A 23,358-nucleotide genomic window follows, 5' to 3' on the forward strand; every position below is an offset into this window, starting at 1 on the left:
TGGTAGTAATGAGAAGTAGATTTGTGAGAACATTTGTGTTCTGGTGTTGAGGTCTGAGGGCGTGGTGTGGGGAAAGCAAGTCAGAAGACCCGTCCTGAGTCTACCAAAACACTAGCTGGGGGTCTGGGGGGCTAGCCTACCTTCTCTGATCTCCAGTTTTCTCCTGCGTAAAGCCGAGCTCATAAGGACTTCTCCTGCCCTGCCTCACATGAAGGTAAATGTGTATAAAATCACTCTGAAAAGTGTAAAAGGTGCTCGTAAAAAAAACAGCTAATTATTTCTGTGATAATCCTGGCTCAGTCATCTTCTAGGTACAGTCAGTGTCTAAGAGAGGTATTGATTTTGAACACGCACTGACCAAGCTCCTTCTGAGCATTAAGTCACAATAACCCTGTGGGTCAGGTACAGCTGTGATCCCACTTTACAAGTGAGGAAACCGACACACAGGGAGTGGCAGAGCAGAACGTGAAGCCCAGGCAGGCAGGCTCCACCTGCACGTTTATCACACAGGAGGCGCCATGGTCGCTTCAGCATCTCAGGGTACTGGGTGAGGCCACGGAAAAGCTAGGCCTGGAACTACACCTGTAACGCCCACGAAGCGTGAGGGCCCAGAACATTCCTGTTTTAAGATCCGTGACGACCTCTGCACTGGTTACAGCTCCTTCTATTCCCTGCACATCTGGAAGTCACCAGCCCGGGACCCAAGCGGGAGCCCCCTATAAGGGAGGCCCTTAGGGCTCTCAAATTTTATGGGGCAGGAGCACAGGTGACCCTTTAGCCCCCCGGCTTCTCCCGGGTGACTCTCAGTGCAGTTTTTAGGAGGAGGTGGTCATCTGAGAGACAGCAGCCTCTGGAGCCGGGGGACTCTGCACACCTCCCTTCCGGGGCCTGGCTTCATGCCCCGAGGGCCGCACATTTTCCTTGGAGAACTTTCTCTGGCTGCGGTGAGATGGGGGCACTCGGAGAGCAGCTGCAGCTGTGCCAAAGGAGCCTTGTGCCTGCGGCCCGATGCACAAGGGCTGTCAGAGAAGGCCGAGGACAGTCAGAGGTCCTGGGCGCGGGCTGTCACGCCGGCGATGCGTCAGCAGTCCCGGGTCTACAGGTGGGTTCCTTCCAAAGCTCCGTGTGGAATATTTGTTTGGCAGCCTCTTCTCATGGAAACAACATCAACTCCGCTGTTAGGTTTCCAGGCCAGTGAAGCTTATCTGATCAAACAGAGCTCATGGGACCGTGAAACCAGGCAGCAGCAGGATGGTTCCAAGGAAAAGTCCCCGAGTTTAGCTTCAGTCACTCTAGTCCCGTCTCAGAGGGTCCCGGCAGGAGGGGCGGGGGTCTGCCTATGGGGGCCGGAGGAGGCCCCAGAATTCTAGAATCTGAAAATATCTGAGTCATCTTTGTAGTTCTAACAGCATAGTGTTTGACATATAGTACGCTCAGTAAATTTTTTTTAAATTAAAGAACAGTTCCCCTGCAGTGGAAGTGGTGGCTTAAATCGGGGACGTGTCAAGTTACACCCGTGGGCAGAAAGCATAGTGGGAGGAGGAAGCAGGAATCACTCGGGGTCATAAGTTCAGTGTCCCGTGGAGGAGAGGATGAAATATTGAGGCTGACGACAACATCACTAGGTCCATACATAGCTGCCTGGGTCTGTTAATGGTTTGCCCTAAACACCGATGGGATATTTAATGGGGCTCATGAAATTCTGTCCCATGGGATGTAATTTTATCAGTGACTGGAAGGGAGATAGGTGGCATGTTAATCAATTTGGTGGATGACAGAGAAGTTGGAAGATTGTGAGTATATTCAATGACAGAATTAAGATTCAAGAAGACTACAGGATTGGGGTGACCTGCTTCTGTAGAAATACCTGAGAAAAGACCCTGGGAACTTGAGTGATTGCCAGTTCAGTAGATGAGCTGCTGATGAGACAGAACCTCCCCCCCACAAGGAACTTGGGATGTTTTCATGGAACCAGAGTGTTTAGGGCGAGAGGCAATTCCCCGGGCACAGCCCTTGAGGCATCGTGTCCTGCTCTGTGTGCTCTGTTCCCACTCACTGACAGACTGTGGTTTAGCTCGAGGGTGTGATGCTGAGTCACGTAAGGACCTGTTGGAGGGATGAGAGAAATTTATCCCAGAAAAGATGAGACATAATGGAGGACATGAAGGCTACTTTCATATATCTGAAAGGCTCGCAAATTTATGCCCTTAAAAATATTGAAGACCCCCAAAGAGCCTCTGTTTGTGTTGGCGACATCTACTGATTTTTCTCATATTAGAAATTAAAGGGCTTCCCTGGTGGCACAGTGGTTAAGAATCCGCCTGCCAATGCAGGGGACACGGGTTCGAGCCCTGGTCCGGGAAGATCCCACATGCCGCGGAGCAACTAAGCCCGTGTGCCACAACTACTGAACCTGCGCTCCTGAGCCTGTAAGCCACAACTACTGAAGCCCGTGTGCCACAACTACTGAAGCCTGCATGCCTAGAGCCTGTGCTCCACAACAATAGAAGCCACTGCAATGAGAAGCCCTCGCACTGCAGCAAAGAATAGCCCCCGCTCGCTGCAACTAGAGAAAGCCCGCACACAGCAATGGAAGACCCAACGCAGCCAATTAAACTAATTAATTAATTAATTAATTAAATCTTAAAAAAAATTAAAACTGTGCATCCTCTCATCTGAAACAGAGTATTAACTATCCATCTATTTTACTATTTATTCACTTAAAAATAACAATAGACCTATCTATCCTAACATTTTTTATGAAAAATGCTTTCTGAAACAAAAGCATTCAGTGAGAAGAGTGGCACATTTCTTCAGTGTCTGACATAATAGAAGGCAGCTAGAATCTGATGTCAGTTCCTGCAGTCAATCTGTGGTGAAATCTCGTTTTTGTTGAAGGGTATGAAGAAAATCTGGCCTCACACAGTTCTGTACACAGAGAAGTGAGGGCCTCACAGAAGGCCTGAAAGCAGGTCCCCAGACCACACTTTGAGAAGTAGTAGTTTAGAAAAATTAGGAGCAGCAGGCTTAAGTTCTAGATAGTATGTCTAACAATGGGACTGAGAAGTTATCCTACACAGAGCAAAGGTCTCTGTCACGCCATAAGGGATGCATTTGTTTGGTGGGAAATTAGATCAGAGGCCCTTTATACAATTCTTTCCAATTCTACGATCTGCTGATCTTCTAGCTGAGGAATTGGGTGACTTGTCTGAAATGCATGATTATGTGGGAAGTGAGAGCCCGTCGAAGAGTAGCTAAGACCCCGCCTGCGAGTTCTCCCCCGCCTGCGGGAGCAAGTGTGGGGCTTCGCCACTGTCCAGGCCTGTGTGGCGTGGGGGAGGAGGGGCCCCAAGGTAGGGGCACGCGGGGGTCCGCGGGAGGGTCTGAGGTACTCAAAGCAAAGCTGCAGGGGTGACGGTGGAGGGGGAGGAGCCACAGAAAGGGGCAGGATTTGAGGGTGAGAAAAGCTGGGAGCATCTGTGCGGTCAATGAGATAGAGCTTTCGTTAATTTTCGTTAATTACTGTGCGGTCAATGAGATAGAGCGTGAAGAGAACGGAGGAGAAAGGGAGGCTCAGAGCTACAGACCCAGGGGGAAGGTTATGAAGGGTTATAAAAAGGGAGTAGGACCAGGGCTTCCCTGGTGGCGCAGTGGTTGAGAGTTCGCCTGCCGATGCAGGGAACACGGGTTCGTGCCCCGGTCTGGGAAGATCCCACATGCCGCGGAGCGGCTGGGCCCGTGAGCCGTGGCCGCTGAGCCTGCGCGTCCGGAGCCTGTGCTCCGCAACGGGAGAGGCCACAACAGTGAGAGGCCCGCGTACCGCAAAAAAAAAAAAAAAAAAGGGAGTGGGATCAAATGCTCAAAACAGCTTTGGGTTGCTGGGCAGGAAAGAACATGAGCTGGAGGTCAAAGAAGCGCCTTGTTGCCATCATCCCCCAAGCCGAGTCTGACTGGCGACGTGTGTCTGGGTCTTGCTCTATGTCCCAGAGGTGGGTTCTGGGATGGCACGGGGGGTGCCTCTCCAGCCGACCCAAACCCCTGACAGCCCTTGGGTGTCTGGACTGGCAGGGACGTACTCTCGCCACACTGAGAACGGACAGAGCAAACAGATGCATATTAGAGTTAAGACAACTTGGCATGACCTGGAGGTGAGCGGCAGAGGCCAGCAGGTGCGGGGAGAAGGTGTTTGTTAAGTGCCGCAGAGCAGGGCCGGCAAGCAGTGGGCAGCCTCGCCAGGTTTCTGGAAAGCAGCTCGGGAGAATACTGCCCTCGGATCCCCGGGGGGATTACACAGGGTCAGTTGATTCACATGGAACCAGCAGTCTGCTTTCTCTTGTTTTGCCCCCTGATGAAAGTGCCTTGGAAGTCAGCCGAGCTTTCTGTGCTTGGCTCTACTTTTGGGGGTTTCAGAGGACGCACAAATCCTGGCCAAGGGCACTAGGGGAAGCAGTGCCCCGGGCTTGGCTGCCTGAACTGTCCCACGGGCCTGTTAGGGTCTAAAATGGCCTTGGAGTCCTTGGCCTGCCCAGCGATCTGATCCTTAAGCCCTTTGTCCTGAACAGCGGCATGTACGTTGCCAGCGGTGCAACTGTGAAGCCATTGAAGCTCTTAGCTCTGTCCAGGGGACCCGGTGGAGCCGCTCCTCCCATCTGGAATCAAAACAAAACAGAACCCACAGTCTCTAGGACTCTTCGAACTCCTGGAGGACAGACAGGTATCCCCCAGCAAGAGAAAGGCCTGGACTCTTCTTGTACCTAGTGCCCCAAGGCTACAAAGGAAATTGTCTCTCAAGTCTGTCAACTCATGGCCCAGGCCCCAAGCAGAGTTTGTGGAAAGCCTCTAACCGGGTGAGATTTTTCTTTCTCATCTCTGCAGGCCTCAACAGCATCTCAGAGAAGAGAACTTGTTTCTTCTCTCTGCATTCCCAGTTCTTGGGCCAAACCTTGAAGAGACGCACACCGAAGTGCAGAAAGGGGAGCCAGGGAGTGTCGTAATTCATAGGAGAATTCCTGGAGAGAGAACGTATTTCTGTTCCCCATATCACAGAACTACTCAGGCAAAATTGGCTCTGCCCTTTCCTGGGAAATGATAAAAATTTCTCTCTTTCTTTGACCCTTGTTCCTCAAGTATAAACCCGAGAGAGTATCCCTTTTCAGGTTTGTAAGAGCCTAGTTACTGAATCCTTAGGAATTTCTATCACAACCTCCACAAAATTGCCTTTGGGGAATGGCGATTGTGAAAGCTTTGCTTATTTAACGGCTTCCTTACTTTCCTTACAAGTTGGGCCCTTGAGCAGTATCTTTTGTTGGCATATCTGGTTTAATGCTTTCTGTCCAAATCTGAGTCAAATGACAAGGATTTGGAAAGACAAACCCCATGTAAACAAGCTTAACTTTCGTCAGTAGCTAGAAAGGTGAGTTCAGGTTCTTACCTGGATTAGTTCAGGGGCTATTTTGGCTGTTAGTGTAGGTGGTGGTGGACCAGAAATCTGTAATAACATTGGACTGGTCAGAGCATGAATTTTAATCTAACTGTTCTCATTCTTTCCTTGTTCCGTCCTAGCAAGACATTACCAAGGTCAGAACCAAGGTAAAGTTTGTCCTTGGGTGGTCTGAACCTGCCCTGGAGGAGGCATTGAAATGAAAAAAAAAAAGGATTTAACTCAAAACACTAACTGAAAATTCCAGGTAACAGTAACCCTTGTACTTCACAACTGTCCAAGTAAGCATCTTTTACTAAAGTGCTATATTTCTTTATACTTCATTATTCTTACAATAATTCAGCTGTGCCACTCCTGAGGGGGTTAAAGTAATCCTTCAATAGAAATGTCACTTAACATTTAGCAATTTGCTTAAACTGCATTAACATGGTATTGATGCAAATAGCATTAGCTTTCAGTCATTTTTAAGGGTACACAATGGGTTATCCTTAATTACTCTGTGGGAGAATCAAATACACTTCAGCATTCATTATTCACTGGGCAATTTTTCTGCAGCAAGGCTTTAAAAGGGAGAAGGGAGATGGGAGATTCTGTAAAGAGAGATGCAAAGTCCATTTTCGGGGAAAGGGGACCACATAAAAAGCAGCTGAGGGAAAGAACCAAGTTTCATGGAAGGGAAGAGATAAGAGGTCATGGGAAAATATCAGTTTCTCTTAGAATCAAATCTATCTGCCATAACTTTCATTCCCTGTGTCTTCATTCCAGTTATTTGGACACAAACTCAAAATAGCTCTGTTTTCTAATTCTAAAGCGAACACGGGCTGACTGTCAAAATATACACTGTGGGTAGTAAGGAATCATCTGCAATCCCTCTATACAGCAGTGGCTGGTTTACAGTTTTGGTATACAGTGTTCTATCCCTCTTTCCATGCACATGTTCTCATGTGCAAAAACATAATTATAAAACGTGAGAGTGGTACCCATCCTGTTTCGTAGCCTGCTTCTTTGACTTAACAACCTGTCACAGACCAATCTTCTGTCAGTAAGTGCACATATTTTAATAGCTGTATAGTAATTTCTTTAACTGTTCTGACAATGGACGATTAAACCGTCTCCATCTGTTTTTCTATCGTGAACAACATCTGTGTCCAGGCTTCTTTTGACTTTGGCTGATAATTACCTTAGGACATATTCCTGTAAGTGCAAAGGCTGGTTTTGAATGAACAGATGGATCAGGTTTTGCTTGCACGCCCTATCTACAATCACTTCTAGAATCTTTTTTTGTTTTGTTTTGCGGTACACGGGCCTCTCACTGTTGTGGCCTCTCCCGTTGCGGAGCACAGGCTCCGGACGCGCAGGCTCAGCGGCCACGGCTCACGGGCCCAGCCGCTCCGCGGCATGTGGGATCCTCCCGGACCGGGGCACGAACCCGCGTCCCTTGCATCGGCAGGCGGACTCCCAACCGCTGCGCCACCAGGGAAGCCCTAGAATCTTTTGACTATAGTCACGTATATGAAAGGAAAAAACCAATTCATAAATGCATCAACAGCAACTTGCTTGTCCATCAGCAGAAGAGTTGCTCTCATAATTAACAGAATATTTTCAGCTATTTGAAGAAATTATCTATATATTAAACATTATTTAATATGGTTGGGCTGAAATGTCACAGCGAATATCTGTAGGCAAGCACTAGGACAGGCATTCATGAAAGTAGACTGGTGGTTGTCCAGGGCTGGGGGAGGGAAGGCTTAGGGGGACACGGTGAGTGACCATCAGTGGGGGTGGGGATTCTTTTTGGGGTGATGAAAATGTTCTAGAACTGACTGGTGACAGTCGCACAACCCTGTGAGTATACTGAAAACCATTGAACTGTGCACTTTAAAGGGGTGAATTGTATGGTAGGGGAAAAGTATCTCAATAAGGCTGTTATTTTCAAAGAAACATAGGCATTCAAACACTAGTCTTCACTCTTCTTCATTCCTACAGAAAATCCTTTGAGTAGGCCATACGCATTTTAAAAAGTCTTCTCTTCCTTCCTCCCTCCCCCGTTTGGCTCCTTTCTTAGCAATTAGGGCACAGGCTGCACGGAGCGCTTGCCCTGCATATTTGTCTAGCAGTCTGTGGGGCAGCATGGACGTGGGTGCTGGACCAGGATGAAGAGTGAACACTGATGGGCTGCGAGGCTGCTGCCCAAAGCTCCTGTCCCCAGGCCAGGAATAAGGAAGCTTTGCCAGGCTGGGGGCCACTGCTTCGAGTTGCTTGAGGTTTTCCATAAGCACAGGCCCAACTTGTAACAGGATTTCCAAGCTCCTGGTGTAGCCAAATAAATATGCCCCGGGCTTAATTATATGTGTTATGTAAAAACTGACATCCTCTAAGGAGACACCCACTCACTCAGCTACTCAAAAGTCTTTGAAAGAACCAAGATGGTGGGGGAGTGTCTGATATATTTCAGAAATGATTTGTATGGTATTTTTATTTGGGGACTTTATATTATAGCTTCTTCCATGAGTCATTCATCCAGTGTAGTAATAATACTCCCTATTTCATAGAGTTTTGGGGAAGAGTAAATAAAATAATGCATACAGGGTGCCTGGCACAGGGAGAGAACGGACTGTGTTCTGTTACTGTTGCTTAGCGATCACAGCGGGAATTGGCTGTGTCTAAGACCCTCGAATCTTGTCACCCCACTGATGTCAAGGCAGGTCAGGCCCCTGATTCTGTGCTGTATCGTTAGTGCCTCGGGTGTTCGTTTATGGAAGGGATGTCTCCTGCAAGGGGATTCACGGAGAGCTGGCTGCTGGGGGTGAATCTCGGCTCTGCTGCTTCCCAGCTGTGTGGCTGGGGACCAATTGCCTCACTGACCTACTCCTTGGTTTCCTCCTCAGTACGATGAATTAGTCAAATTAGAAGTAATGTTATCTACTTTCTAGGGCTGTTCTGAGGATTTAATAGGTTAGTATTTGTCAGGTGCTTAGAAGAATGTCTAGCACATTGAAAGTGTTTGGATTTGTTGAATAGAAAGATGACTAGAGAGCTGGGCTCTGACATGGAAGGCGGGGAAGGGGTCGTGTTACAAGACACTGATGTTAGGAAGCTGGAGGTGAGGCTGAAAGAACGAGTCCTGGGCGCTTCCTCCTAGGAGGAAAAAGTGGCACCAGGTGGGAAATATTTGGAAAAAGTAGCTGAGACAACAGGGACGCTCCCGCTGTAGAATTTCCCGCCCTCTTGCCAGAAGACCTTTAGAGCTGAGATAGGTGCGCTCATTGCCCAGGAAGCCTGGTGTAGAAGCCTGTGTAAAACGGGTGTTTGGATTATCAGATGGGCTCCTAAGGTCATATCTGAAGTAATACTGAGATTAATTCCATAAACTGGACTTTGGTAAAACCTAAAACATGGTTTAAGAAATGGATACAAGTGGGCAGACAAAAAGCAATCAGAAAAGGAATAAAAACGTGAGCTATCTGGCTTTTCCTAAAGGGATTCTTTTTGTTTTGTTTGCTTCTAATATTTGAAGACTTCCAGGAGTATTCAGTTTGTCCCTTAAAACAAAACAAAACCCAACAGCATTTACATAGAAATCTATTATCCCTTCAACTGAACTTTTGGAGAAATGGGGATTTTGCAATGGGAAAGTTTCACATCATATCCTACCTTCCCAAGTACGATTAACAGCAGTCCTATTTTCAAATCTATATTAAGTCCCTGCTACATAGTTTGCGTAGCTTTTAGCTTGGTCCTGAATTATTACTGGCCTCAGGTTTACCCCTTGAATCCGGGAGGGCATGACACACACCCCTGGCCCAGGCCTCCGGCGCTCTCCCCTCGCCCAGCTTAAAAGGTGGGAGATGGGCTCATACACAGGCATTCCGACAGAGCTACTAACTCTGAAAACCCAGTCTTCTAGCACATGGCAACACACAGTGACTACCTACTGACCCAGCTCCTGGCTTCTCTGGCCCGCGGGCTGTGGTCTGAGGCTGCTGGTGGTAGAGCCTGCAGATGGGGGCGGCTTTGGCAAGGTGGTATGGGTGCCTTCAACTGCGGTGGTCCCCAGTGCTTGCATCAGGGGGACTGGCTGTGCGGTTGTCCCTGGAGCTGACGGGCTCTGATAGGCTTTTGTGGTCTCACCTGTAAGAAAGTGGAATTACACTGGGTCTTACAAAACAGACGGTAGGCTCTTCAGGACAGAAATAAATATTTCTTGAACACTAGCTATGAGCAAAGTCCTGTGCTAGCTGCTGTGGAGCAATGTACAATCTGGATGGAGGAATAAGCCAATAAACAAACCAAAGATGAAATAACAAAATACTTAAGAGACAGCTCAAAACAACATTAACATAGGCAAGGCCAAACATGATTAACTGTCAGATTAATTTTCCATACACCAGAAGCAATGGTTCATGAACGTATTTTTTTGCTGTTTCAGTTAGTGTTGGCCTGGGGATAGGGCGTACTTTCAGGTCTTTCACCATTTTAGACAACGTGTCTTAGATGTTCTAGTTCACATTTGGTTCATGACTAGCCGACTAACTCCTCTGGACCCCAGTTTCCTCAGCTATAAAATGGGGTATCGGAACTAATTAGATGGTAAGGACCATCTAGATGATTCTTCTGAATTGTGCTCTTCATCCCCGTGTGATGATTTAGATTGTTTCCATAATTTTAAACGAGTCTGAATTTGTTAGGTTGAGGGCATGGGGACAAGGGGCCCACTGGGCCTTGTCGTTGTATTGAGAACTGTGGGTTTGCACCAGAAGGAGACAAAACATCGTCCCCAAAGTGAACGGCACCGCAGCCCTGGGAGGGAACAACAGCCACCAGTCACTTGTGTCTGCTGGACCCATGGCAGGTATGCCAACTTCTACACCTGTGCATCTCTATTAGTTTCCTGGGGATGCTAACAAATTACCATGTGCTCAGTGGCTTAAAACAACAGAAATATATTCTCTCACAGTTCTGGAGGCTGAAAGTTGGAAATCAGTGTCACTGGACTGAGCTCCCTCCAGAGGCTCTAAGGTAGAATCTGCTCCCTGTCTCTTCCATTTCCTGGTGGCTGCTGGCATTCCTTGGCTTGTGGCCCCACCCCTGCAGTCTTCAAGGCGAGCATCTTCAATTCTCCCTCTGCTCCATCTCCATGTGGCCTTCTCCTCTGTGTGTGTCAAATCTCCCTCTGCCTCCCTTTTTTTTTTTTTTTTTTTTTTTTTTTTGTGGTATGCGGGCCTCTCACTGTTGTGGCCTCTCCCGTTGCGGAGCACAGGCTCCGGACCCACAGGCTCAGCGGCCATGGCTCACGGGCCCAGCCGCTCGGCGGCATGTGGGATCTTCCCGGACCGGGGCATGAACCCGTGTCCCCTGCATTGGCAGGCGGACTCTCAACCACTGCGCCACCAGGGAAGCCCTACCTCCCTCTTTTAAGGATACGTGTGATTGCATTTAGTCTCCTCCACAACCCTGCCCCCAGACAATCCTGGATAACTTCCCCATCTAAAGATTCTTAACTTAATCACACCAGCAAAGCCCCCTTGCCTTCCTCCCCACTCCCATTTTTTGCCATATAAGAAAACATCCACAGGTTCCAGGGATTAGGACATGGATATGTTTTCGGGGGTCGTTTTTCAGCGTATGACAGCATCCCAGCTCTAGCCTTAACTCTGCTTAGGGATGAAGCATCTTTGGTCACAGAACAGCAGGCCGGGGTGGGGGGGTAGCATCTGAGAGAGAAGGAGCTGTACTCTTCATGGGAACCACCAAACCTCCTCTTTGACATTGTACAGCACGCTGGGCAGTGTCAGACCACAGCCCTGTCCAGCCACGTAGACAAATGTGAGGTGGCGTCGGGTGTCTGGACCCACTGCTCAGCACTGGCACCTGCGCATTTCCCCACCCTGACGCTATTACCTCCTGTTGGGAGGGCAGGTCAGCACTCACCGCCCTGGGATTGGGTTGGAGTTCGGCCGTCCTGTCTGCTCTTGCAGGCATTAACCCGGCAAGGCAGGAAGTGGATCCCTCATTTACCCTGATGTTTGCTAACAGTTGGTTGCCTTTAAAGCCACCTGGAGACTGTGCCAGACAGATTGCTAAAGAGCTGGCAGCGGCCTCGGGGGTTCAGCCAGTCTTCACGCCATCCTTGGGCAAAACTAGTGTGATTTATGACATTTCCATTACTCTAAAGGAATTGAGCTTTCATAACAAGTCCTAGGGAAGTTTCTAATTTCTCTAAAGTACTCTTCTGTTATACCCTCTGGTAAACGCTACCAGGCAGTAATGCCTCTTTAGGGAGATGCAGGCCCAGGTTCATACAGGGAAAAGCCATTTAATAGAATCACTTGTATATTTTATGAAATAGGCTATAATTACTAACTTGGAGAGAAATATATAAATAAACTGACAGTACATTTTACTTGCAAAGTATTAATTAAACCACAAGTAATTAAATTAAAAATAAAACTTCTACTTGGAAATAGTCAATATTTTTGCCACTTTAAACTCATTGGTTGTGGGGGATCTGGATTATCTTTTTCTCACACCATGGCTAATTCTGAGGTTTCTGAACCCCCCAAGTTTGCCTTTGCTGGTATTGCTTTGCTAGAGAGCAGATTAAATATCCTGAGGGCAGCCATTTATGTTACTTGCATAGAACACAGATGTCTTCAAGCACATCGTACATTCAGCCAGCAGAGCCAAGTCCCTGGTCTTCCACTGTCTTCCACACAAGACCTAGACGTTTTTGCCTGCTCTCCTTCACAGGATATAACTGTCTTTAAGAGGGAGACAGAGAAGCTACTCTGCCCCGATGCTTCCAGTTCCTTGCTGAGCATAATGCCTGATGTGACCCAAAGTGAATTCTTCACGGGACCAGGTTCTTTTGGAGCAATTTGAAATAAAACCACCAGAATAGTTTCTTCGTACAGCCTCAGATACATGGGGGTTTGGTCTCTTTTCAACGATTTTCATGGGAAAACATTTCAAAACTTCCCTTAGACTCTTAACGTATTACTCTTTGGACAAGGTCAAGAACAGCTCCAGACAACCACCTTCTCAACGGCACCGAGAGGGCCTCCCAGCTTCCTACACCCGGTCGTCATTAGCATCACAGTGGAGGTGATCCAGGGCCCTATCCACAGAGATTCTGATTCACTGATCTGGGCTGGGCCTTGGAAATCTGATTTGAGAACCACAGCCAGCGCCAGGCTGGCCACTAGGCTTTCTTCAGCTTCCTGAGCCTGGCTCCCTTTGCTGGAAAATGGGGATGGTCAGACCTACTTGGGGGACTGTTGTCACAGGTAGAGATCATGTCTGTAAGGGGGCCACACAGTGCTTGGCCTTCGATAAATGACAGCTGCTGACATCATCGTGATATGCCTCCCTCTCCCCCAGTGGAAAACAGGGCTTTCAGTAGGTGTCAAATGTGAGGTGACTGAAGGAAATTGAAACCAGTTTAGCAGCAACACCTTGGGGTCAGAGTGACAGGGAAGGATTTGGCTCTTCCCGTGAGAACTTAGAACATGCCTCAGGGTTCTACGTGAGGGCAGGAAGCTTAATGTTCACGGAGCATCTACTGTGCACCTCGTTTACAGAAGCATTCACATATGATATTAATCACAATCCTGAAAGTCAGCCAACTATTCCCATTTTTAAGACAAGGGACAGATTCTCCCAGAGGTCAAGAAACGAGTCTCAGGCCACATGGACAGCAGGTAGCGGAGCCAGGACTTGGACCCACATTTGTTTGATGCCAAGTTCCATACTTTTTCCCACAAAAGGGGAACAAAGTAGAAGTCATGAGTCACTTCAAGATCCCTGAATGGGGTTCCCCTCAGAGGGTGGCCTGAGGTCTCCAGAGTTCTGGTGGAAGTCATCTTACTCCCAAGACAGGGTGAAGGGGTGGCCTTGGAGGGTGTTGGCAGTGAGGGCAGAAGGTCCCTGAACAGTCAAACGTATTACAATAAACTTGGGCTTGATTTTCTTCCAGGGCAAGGGATGACCAAGGGGAGTCAGGAGGGGGTTTTCCTGACACTCTAGCTCAGCAAGGGTAAAGATTTACTTTCCCTTCTCTTGTCGCGGTGCCGGCAATGTGCCTTCTCAGCTTTGGGGGAACTTCTACAAACCGACACTTACCTGTTTTTATTGAGCTCAGAGTAGCTTGAGACTCCAGCCAAATACCAGCTGCCTGTTTAATGGCTGCTAACTGCCTTGGGAACAGCGTTTAAATCTCAGGAATGTGTTTTCTCAGCAGGAGCTGCACATGGCAAAGCAAGATGCATCCTATTTTGTGAGTGAGATAATTTCCCATGAAAGAGGGTTGCTATGCTTTGGGGGGTCGTCCTAACCTGATTTACCTGTTCACTCACATTCTTGGAGAGATCAGGAAGCGTCTTGCAGGGGCATGCTGGGGCCTGAGCAGCTGCTGGCCCTCACATCTTCATTTCTTCTGCTTCCTTCCATTTCTAAAGGAATTTTATCACTGAAGGAAGAGTAGCAACGAAGGGAGCCACCCTTTTACGGTTCTCAGTGGAATTTTTTATTTGAATTGGTGAAACTCACTCCACGGTGGGACTGTCACTTGAAAGAGAGGTTCCTCTAATCTTGAAGCTGGATGAGACCCCAGTATCCCTTTTATGTTGGAATCCTTATAGCTGAGCTCAGAGTCTGCCACAGAGCAGGTGCTCACTACATGGTTATTGAATGAGTGAGTGAATGAATGAACTTAATTTATCAGACTCTGACAACCATGAATAGTCTTGTGATAGGAGGCTGATAGTGATACACAGTGATGGTGTCATCGAAGGTGGAGGTGTTTTGGTAGAGGGGACAGATGACAGTAGCAATGCCTGAGGTTCTGGCTATGGCTTTTGCTAATTTTAAATGTACGTAGCAGCATGGGAATTCCCTGGCAGTCCAGTGGTTAGGACTCTGCGCAGTCACTGCTGAGGGCCCGGGTTCAATCCCTGGTCGGGGAAGTAAGATCCCACAAGCCGAGCAGCGTGGCCAAAAAATATAAAATAAAATATAAAACAAAACAAAATAAAATAAAATAAAATAAAAATAAAGTACGTGGCAGCGAAGTGTGAGAAGGCGCCCCGTCTCCTCCACACTCCTCCTGGCCGTCAGTGAGTCAGGCCTGCTGGGGTGGGCAGTGCTAAGCTGGACCACGGTGCCTGGGGCAGATAGAGAAGTTTTGAAAACGATCTCTGCTATGGAGGACGTAGAAACCAATGGATTTTTATCAACTAAGTCGTCATTTGGCTGTAGTTGTCTTCTCTCCCCTCCACCCACTCTCCCTTCAACTTGACCTGCTTCGAGGGGATGCGATCAGATTTTGAGTGCTGTAGGGGCCGGTCGGAGCGGGGCCCTTGGGCAGGGGCTGAACCTTATCTGAAACGAGGGTGACCTGGCACCCTGCCGCAGGGTCACTGTGTAGGACAGGTGTCTGACACAGAGAAAGCACTTGCTGATTGATGGCTACGGTCACAGGAGGTTGTGCAGCACTCTTCCTGTTGTCCAGATTCTGGCTACGACTAAAGTCAGAGGGCCCCCGTCCCCCTTTCTGCATGAGGAGAGGTGCCACTGAACTTCCTATGGGTGGGGCTGTCCCAGCAGAACCTGCACCATCACCAGCCCCACCTGACCCAGGCTCGTCAGCAGAAGGACAGGACCAGAAGAGGGGGAAGGGTCCGAGGCCACCTCTGGGGGAGAGCAGTGTTCAGGCTAAGAGGATATTCCCTTCCTTCTTTCACGCTTTGTCCTCCCCAAGCCAGACGAAGGGGCTTCAAGAGAATCTCTCATCAACACCACGGGGCCTGCGGGGTGTGGGGGGCCCTTGTTTCCCGCTGGCCTTTCTGAGCTGCGGCACCGACAGGCTCACCTGGTGCACTGCAGGAGCGGAGCTCAAAGAGGAAGTCTGGGGGTGTATTCTGGGAGTCGAGAAGTATTCTCCCTCTCATGGGAGAAACAGAGAGTGCTTGGCATGTGGTCCCTGAAGCTGGAGGGCTTCCTTGAATATGGGGTCAGTTCCTGAAGTGGGGGAGGGGTGCTGCTGGAGGGGCTCAGGAGGCCAAAGGTGAGGCGAGATGGGACAAGAAAGGCGACCAAACTCATCCCATCCTAGGTCTCCTCAGGCCCCGAAAGGGAAGAGGAGAACCCCAGCCACACCCGTGACTCTGTGTGAAGGTGCTGCTGCCAGTGGATGGGGCCCCTAACTCAGAGAAAGAGACGGGGCCAGGATACAGCGGAGCAGTGCCCCCGGCTCCAGATACCCACACACAAAACCTGCTGAGAAATCACTGAGAACTTGGACGAGACAACAGAGAGGGCAGGGACACTCTCCCTCCACCAACTGGCCAGCCACTCAAGGAGACCTCTGTCCGCTAGTCATCTTCCCCGGCCCACACCAGAAGAGGACAGGTGACATCTCAGAAATGGTCCACAGGGCACCACCACCCGCTGCCAGCTTGTGGGCGGGGTTACAGAACAGGTGGTTCCTTGCAATAAAACAAACAAACAAACAAAAACAGGTCTAGATTACTGGAATAATTAAGAAGTCGTTAAAGATATAGTTGGAGAGGAACTGGGGTGGAAAAATGAAAAACATTCCCTATTTGAATGCATAAGAAAACATAGGATAATGGTGTAGAGAGGGGTTTCGGAAGCCAGATTGTCCGGATCTGATTCTAAGCTCTGCTACGTCCTTGCTGTGTGGCAAAGGGCAAGTTACTAAACTTCTCTGGTGCTGCATTTTCCTCAAACTGTAAATTAGGGCTAAGAGCAATACATACCCATGGTATTGTTGGGGTGAATAAATACAATAATCAGATAAAACTCTTGGAACAGTGCCTGGCACACAACGAAAGCTCAATAAATGCTAGCTTTTATTGCCTATCCTTAAACCATATTCACCTTAAGTACATGAACAAAATCAGCTAGCTCTTCAACTTTCTGGAAGTAATGTTAAATCCCACCATAAAACAACTCACAGCTTCTCTTTGTGTGAGAAATCAAAGCATACCTTCCCCCAGAAAAGACAATAATGCATAGTATAGCTCTTGCTTTCACACGGAAACCTAGAAAAAGGTATTTTCCTGGCCTGAGTTTTACTGTACCCCCTTGGTGAGTCACAGGAAGCTGGGTCGGCACAACCTCACAGGCTGTATTTTTGGCTTTGGGCTGTTGAGATGAGCTGCTTGCTGCTATCACATAAGCCACATCCTCCTCTTTGCTTCCCTCCATTTCATATGTAAGTAGGGACAGTCTTTTCCCTTTCAGCTGCCAGGGAACATTTCCACACAGAATGTCACATCATCTTCTAAAGTAACTCTACAGTAAAATTCAGGGCAACAGTCATTCTGAATGAAAATGATACAAACTCAGAGATAATCTCAGAATTGCAAAACAAAAAATAAAGCCTCACTCTTCAGCACATTGACTTCTGTGCCCATGTTCCTGGCATCTGTTAAAATATTACTGGAGTCAGCGGAGCTTGACTGGTTAAGTTGCTAATTTTTATCCTGTCTCCTAAAACACAATATTGCCTGTTTACGAGATCAGAAGATTTAAATGAAATCACACGTGGACACTTGCCTGCTTTGGCAGCTGGGCTTTTAGATGATGAATATGTAAGAGATGACGGGTAAGTTACACCCTTTTGGGGTTTACCTTCTGCAAAAAAAAAAAAAAAGGAAAAACACCACAATGATTTATTTCTAGAGCTAGAGGTTTTAGATGGTTGCATTCTGTTAAGTTGACTCCCTCCTGCTGATTTGTTTCTCTTGAGTTCGATGAAATCAGTCAGTCTCCACGCCCCTCTCCCTGCTGAATTGTTGATTACAATGAGAAAGTCAAGTGGCGTTCTGTTTTCCTGTATCACCTATGTTTTATTAATATTAGAAAGGAGGCAGTAAAACCTCCATCAGAATTAACGTGAGCAACCCTTATTTTGCCCATGAAGATGTGAACTGGAGGTAAAGTTTCCATACACGGGACTTTCTGAATGTTGAATCAGGTCACTAGATGAATGGAAAAACCCTCCCCACGTTCTTTTCCTGGTTGCTGAGAGCTCTGGCCATCGGCTGGCTATACGTGAACAGCAACCTCTCACTTCCACAGACCCCGTGGGACCCATTTGAATTCCACGGCACTAGAGAAACTTGAAAGTAGGTAAATAGAGATCGGCCTTGAAAATGACCATTTGTTGTCCACCCAGGGATTGAAAGTTTAGATACCAGGCGAGGGAAGGAATGCTAATGTGTATCAGGGAAACCATGGAGGCATAAAGAAGAAAAACGATCAGGGCTGGGGAGGCAAGCCGCAAGCCTGGTGTGGCTGAACATGCCTGAGAAGGCTGCAGTCCGCAGTCCTCCTCTGCCAGGGAGTGCGGCTTGAAATTCCACCAAGGAGTTTCATTCCACACGAAATGGGAAGTGTCACTAGAATGCAGAAGCCCCCCTGAGGCAGGTAATTTGTCTCACTTGGTGGCTGTGAAATCCCCAGGGCCTGGAGCTGTCTGGGATGTAGTAGATGCTCAATAAGAATAACAGAGGAATTATCTTAGTGCTTAGATCTCTGTTAAAATTTAAATGCCCTTGGGAGGGCTCTCACCTGTTTTTCGATATTTACACCTGATAATGAAAGCATTTTAAACTCTCAACCTGAGGGAATATTTTTATAGGATGGGCTAGGGGAGGAGAGGTGAGGAGTGTCAAATGGGAGGTGGGAGGTGGAACACAATCTAGTGCCCGATTTTGCCAAAGGTCCTCCTGGCACAAGGGACTGCAAGAGTCATGAGGCAGACAGAATAACAGGGTCTCAGGAGGGGCTTGGGATTGGGAGCAAGAAAATCTAGGTTTCCCTTTCTGTTTTACCATTCATTAACTGCCTCAATCTCTGAGACTCTGGGTTTTTTTGTGTTTTTTTTTTTTGTTTTTTAATTCAGAAAATATGTATAATGATGTGGACCAACTTACCATACAAAGTTGTAGGGATCTAAAGGAAAAAAAAACAGTTAAGAAGTTTTGGAACTATGTTTCACCACAGAGATGCAAAGAAGTTATTCTGGTGTTACCTATAAATGTCACTCCAGGTGGGGAAGAGGCAAATGTTGGGGCTCATGGGAGTTACTTCATCTCACAAAAGCCACCTGGGAGCAGGGCTGGACACCCACATGTCCTCGCCCTGGGCCAGCCCTGCTCCAGGTGGACAGTGAGTGAGGTTATTTCAGACCCAAGGAGGGCGCCTTGGCTGTGGGCCTCACTTTATCCACAGCGAGTGCCGCAGAGACATCGGCTCCCTCAGTTTCCTATTCTTCTCGCATCTAAAATCCTATGGTTCTCTCTGTTTCTATTCAGAAGGAAAAGGAGCCTGAGCTCAGTTTTCTGCAGTGTGGATCAGAGGACAAACGGGCAGCATTAGGAGGTCCTTGCTGGACCTTTCCCATCCCTGAACTGTGGAAAGATTGTGCTGAACAAAAACACAGCTCCCCTCTCCTGCCCCCTCCCAGCCCACCAAAGTGAATTAATTAAAGGGCTTTAATTAATTAAAGCCCTTCAGAGAAGGGCTCTGACACGATCCAGCAAAACTTGTTGGCCAGAAGCCTCTGGTCAATGGAGAACCTGCCCTGTCCACCGCCAGCTGAGACCTGTAGCCGGCATTGCACTCTCCTAACTCATTCGTTGGAGACCCCTAGCCATTGCAGAAGCACATGTGTTTATTATCATTGGCAGAAAGTGTTTCTGGTTAAATGTCACTAGGTTGAATGAGAGGACATGGAAGTTGAGATTTATAGGGAATAATCACAGCAGATTGATTTTCATTTAAAAAAATCCAAAACATCTCTACTCTCATGGAATTAATTTTCCTTGTAAACCTCTGCTGGAATTCTTGGATTACAGGCTAGGCAACAAAGATTGAAACCCTCTTATTTCGCCAGGAGCTACTTGGTAAACACCAATGTGGAGATTATATGTCTATGATTGGCATTTGTATTCTAGACCTTAGCATTTTTATATGGCCCCAGTTCTGAATGTTTTGTTACAGGGCAAAGCTTGCGGTACTATGGTTGATAACCTCCCATTATTTGACATAGAAACCAGTGTAATTTGAACCCTAGGTGTGCAGAATTCCGCAGATAAGAGGAAACAGGGATTGCTTAAATAGAGAAGAATCTTAAAATGTCTGATAGCAGTCCTATTAAAACTCTGATCAATGGATAGTAGAGGTTGGGACATGGGGTGTCTAAAGGTGCAAAAAACCCACCCAGATTGGAAGGCCTGATATATTATGAGACATTTCTCTTTTCCTTGCTTTAGTTGGTCTTCTGTAGGCAGTTCTTTCTCAGGAGAGTCACATGGCTCCGGATTTTGTGGGGTTGCCAGAAAGGTTTGCTAGAATGTAGTTTAAAATCCTGCAGTGCCTCTTTGGAGAATATGGGAGATTCAAGGTCCAGTGTAGGGTAAGTATAAGGTGAGGATAGAATGTTGTGTTGTGCTCAAATGCTAATGAGGCATGTCAAAAGCTGGAAGAGCTCCCACTGGCCAAACCTGGAAATTTTGAGCAACAGAAAGAATAATGACGATAATAGACTATAACACATTGTACTTTAAAAAAAACAATCTGTGAGTCCATAGTTGTACTTGAAAAAATAGTTGTGGAGAGAGGCGGGAAAGCCCTCTTCCTTGTGTAATAACACTAGCTAATAAATGTAGAAGAAATGACAGAATTAGAACAAATATAATTTTGCAATTTCTGATGTAATTCTTGCTACAGCAAGGATCATCAATAGATGTTAAAATCATTGGGTTAAATTTTGGAGGGAACAAGATATTCATGCTGTTTTGAAGTATCACCCTACAGGTTGCTATTAATTACAAAGTATCTTTACCATGAAGAGACAGGGTAAAGTATCCAAGTAATCAAATTTAGCATCAGCGACAAATGGACAGAATGCTATTGTGTCTCCTGATATGGCCATTTGTGATACTACACAATGGATATGCTATGATACCACCTATGTAGTGTCCTTGACAAAATATTTAACCTGAATCCAACCATGAGTAAATAGCTGGACCTGTTTGTGGTCCAGACTGTGGGACATAGTAATAGATGACTGGCTGGGACTTCAAAAATGTCATCACTACTTATGACCAAAAAAGGAAGTGTGGTGGCAGACAGTTCTATATTAAAGGAGACTAAAATGGACATGACAACTAAATACAATGGATGATTTTTGATTGGATTGTAGATTCCCCCCCCCCCAAAAAAAGAAGAATTACTGTGAAGAATATTTGGGGGATAGTTGGATACAACTGAATAAGAACTTTTTCTTATTATTTCTTATTTATTAATATTTATTAAATTATTGTATCAGTGTTAATTTTTTAGATGTGGTACTGTGGTTATTTAGGAAAATGCTTTAGCTCTTACCATATGTGTGCTGAAGTATTAAGGGATAAAGTGTCATCATGCCCACAGCTTATTTTCACACAGTTCAAACGAAATATAAATAGATAGATAGATAAAGCAAGTATAGCAAAATATTAACAATTGGTGAATCTGGGTGAAGAGAATATGGTATTCATTGTACTATTCTTTAAATTTTTCTGTAAATTTAAAAGTTTTCAAAATAAAAAGTTAGGTTGGGGAAATTCACAAAAATAAAAAGAGGGGAGCAGGCAGGTCATGATGATAGTACAAAGACCTTGGTTATCTTTTTACTGGGAAATAACACAGCTATGAGTTCATTGATATTACCTCTTTGGAAGAGGGAAAAAAAAAAAGAGTGAAAATGATTATCTATAAAATCCTGTGGAGCCAATAGTGAGAATGGACTAAACAGTGAAACAATTAATTAAAAAAAAGAAATCTTAAATAAAATTGTAGCTCAGTGTTCTAAAAACCTGTCCCTATCTGTCCATTTACCAGAATTCTCAAGGAATAAGCTTCCAGATATGAGGCACATTTGGCATAACTAAAGGAGTAGTTCAAAAATCCAGTTATTAAACGTAATTCACTTAACTAAAAGTTTGATTGGACTTACTGATAGCTGCTGTGTGTTTAAAATGAGTAATTGGAGCCTTTTAATATTTCCAGACTTTGTAGTGATTTATCACTGAAATTATAATTCATTGTTTCATGATCTTAACTATCAGAAGAACTAATGCTTCAGATTTTTATGAAATGAGGTGGGCCATAAACTAAAACTAATGGCACACTGAAAAGAGCCCATTTCATCCCGTGAGGTAACTTAACCAAAGTACCAGTTGTAGGGCAGCATTTCTCCAGGGTGTGGGCATACCTGAGACGACAAAGGATTCTCTCCATCGTGGAAGGGATAACGACTGGACACCATTGGAGTAACTCCCTTTATAGCCAGACTGTCCAGCAACTTTCCGAACAAGTATTTTCCCTCCTGAATTATCAAGCACACCACTGTGAAGAGAAAAAAAAATTTTTTTTGAAGAAAGGACAGAAAAATATTGTTTGACATATAACAGACTTTGAAACCGGCCACCATCTTTATTTTTTTTCTTGTTCTACATGTTATACATTTAAAAAAATTGATTGGAGTATAGTTTATTTACAGTGTTGTGTTAGTTTCAGGTGTACAGCATAGTGATTCAGTTACACATATACATATATTCATTCTTTTTCAGATTCTTTCCCTATATAGGTTATTACAGAATATTGAGTAGAGTTCTCTGTGCTATACAGTGGGTGCTTGTTGGTTATCTAATTTATATATAGAAGTGTGTATATGTTAATCCCAAGCTCTTGATTTATCCCTCTCCCCTTTGGTAACCATAAGTTTGCTTTCAAAATCTGTGAGTCTGTTTCTGTTTTATAAATAAGTTCATTTATATCATTTAAAAAAATTAGATTCCACATATGGGTGATATCATATGATATTTGTCTTTGTCTGACTTAGTTCACTTAGTATGATAATCTCTAGGTCCATCCATGTTGCTGCAAATGGCATTATTTCATTCTTTTTTTATGGCTGAGTAATATTCCACTGTATACGTGTACCACATATTCTTTATCCACCCCTCTGTTGAGGGACATTTAGGTTGCTTCCATGTCTTGGCTATTGTAAATAGTGCTGCAATGAACATTTTCTTTCTCAAGATTGCTTTGGCTATTTGGGGTCTTTGGTGTTTCCATACAAATTTAAAAAATTTTTGTTCTAGTTCTGTGGAAAATGCCATTGGTAATTTGATAGGGATTGCATTGAATCTGTAGATTGTCTTGGTGGTCTAGTCATTTTGACAATATTGATTCTTCCAATCCAAGAACATGGTATATTTTCCCATCTATTCGTGTCATTTTCGATTTCTTTCATCAGTGTCTTATAGTTTTCAGAGTACAGGCCTTTTGCCTCCTTAGGTAGGTTTATTCCTAGGTATTCTTTTTGATGCCATGGTAAATGGGATTATTTCCTTAATTTCTCTTTCTGATCTTTCCTGATTAGTGTATAGGAAAGCAAGAGATTTCTGTGTATTAATTTTGTATCCTGCAATTTTACCAAATTCATTGACGAGCTCTAGTAGTTTTCTGGTAGCATCTTTAGGATTTTCTATGTATAGTATCATGTTATCTGCAAACAGTGACAGTTTTACTTCTTCCTTTCCAACTTGGATACCTTTCATTTCTTTTTCTTCTCTGATTGCTGTGGCTAAAACTTCCAAAACTATGTTGAATAAAACTGGTAAGAGTGAACATCCTTGTTTTGTTCCTGATCTTAGAGGGAATGCCTTTAGCTTTTCACCATTGAGAATGATATTAGCTGTGGGTTTGTCATATATGGCCTTTATTATGTTGAGGTAAGTTCCCTCTCTGCCCACTTTCTGGAGAATTTTTATCATAAATGGGTGCTGAATTTTGTCAAAACTTTTTATGCATCTATTGAGATGATCATATGGTTTTAT

The 23,358-nt window shown here is 45.7% G+C and overlaps 1 protein-coding gene across 6 annotated transcripts in view; it reads right to left on the reverse strand.

Annotated features, from left to right (window-relative positions):
* The window catches only part of VIT (vitrin), a 125,835-nt gene that overhangs the window by 36,882 nt on the left and 65,595 nt on the right, over positions 1-23,358 (reverse strand). For 5 of the 6 annotated variants that reach the window (XM_073791672.1, XM_073791671.1, XM_019942995.3 and 2 more), the window contains exons 5-6: positions 21,729-21,862; positions 9,380-9,571 (exon numbers count right to left, since the gene is read on the reverse strand). In XM_073791672.1, coding sequence (XP_073647773.1) covers positions 9,380-9,571; positions 21,729-21,862 — 326 coding nt within the window. Of the gene's footprint in view, positions 1-9,379; positions 9,572-17,020; positions 17,099-21,728; positions 21,863-23,358 lie in introns of all 6 variants that reach the window. The other variant, XM_019942996.3, reaches the window with a different exon arrangement.

This window comes from Tursiops truncatus, chromosome 14 (assembly GCF_011762595.2).
Source record: "Tursiops truncatus isolate mTurTru1 chromosome 14, mTurTru1.mat.Y, whole genome shotgun sequence".
NCBI classification, from domain to species: domain Eukaryota; kingdom Metazoa; phylum Chordata; class Mammalia; order Artiodactyla; family Delphinidae; genus Tursiops; species Tursiops truncatus.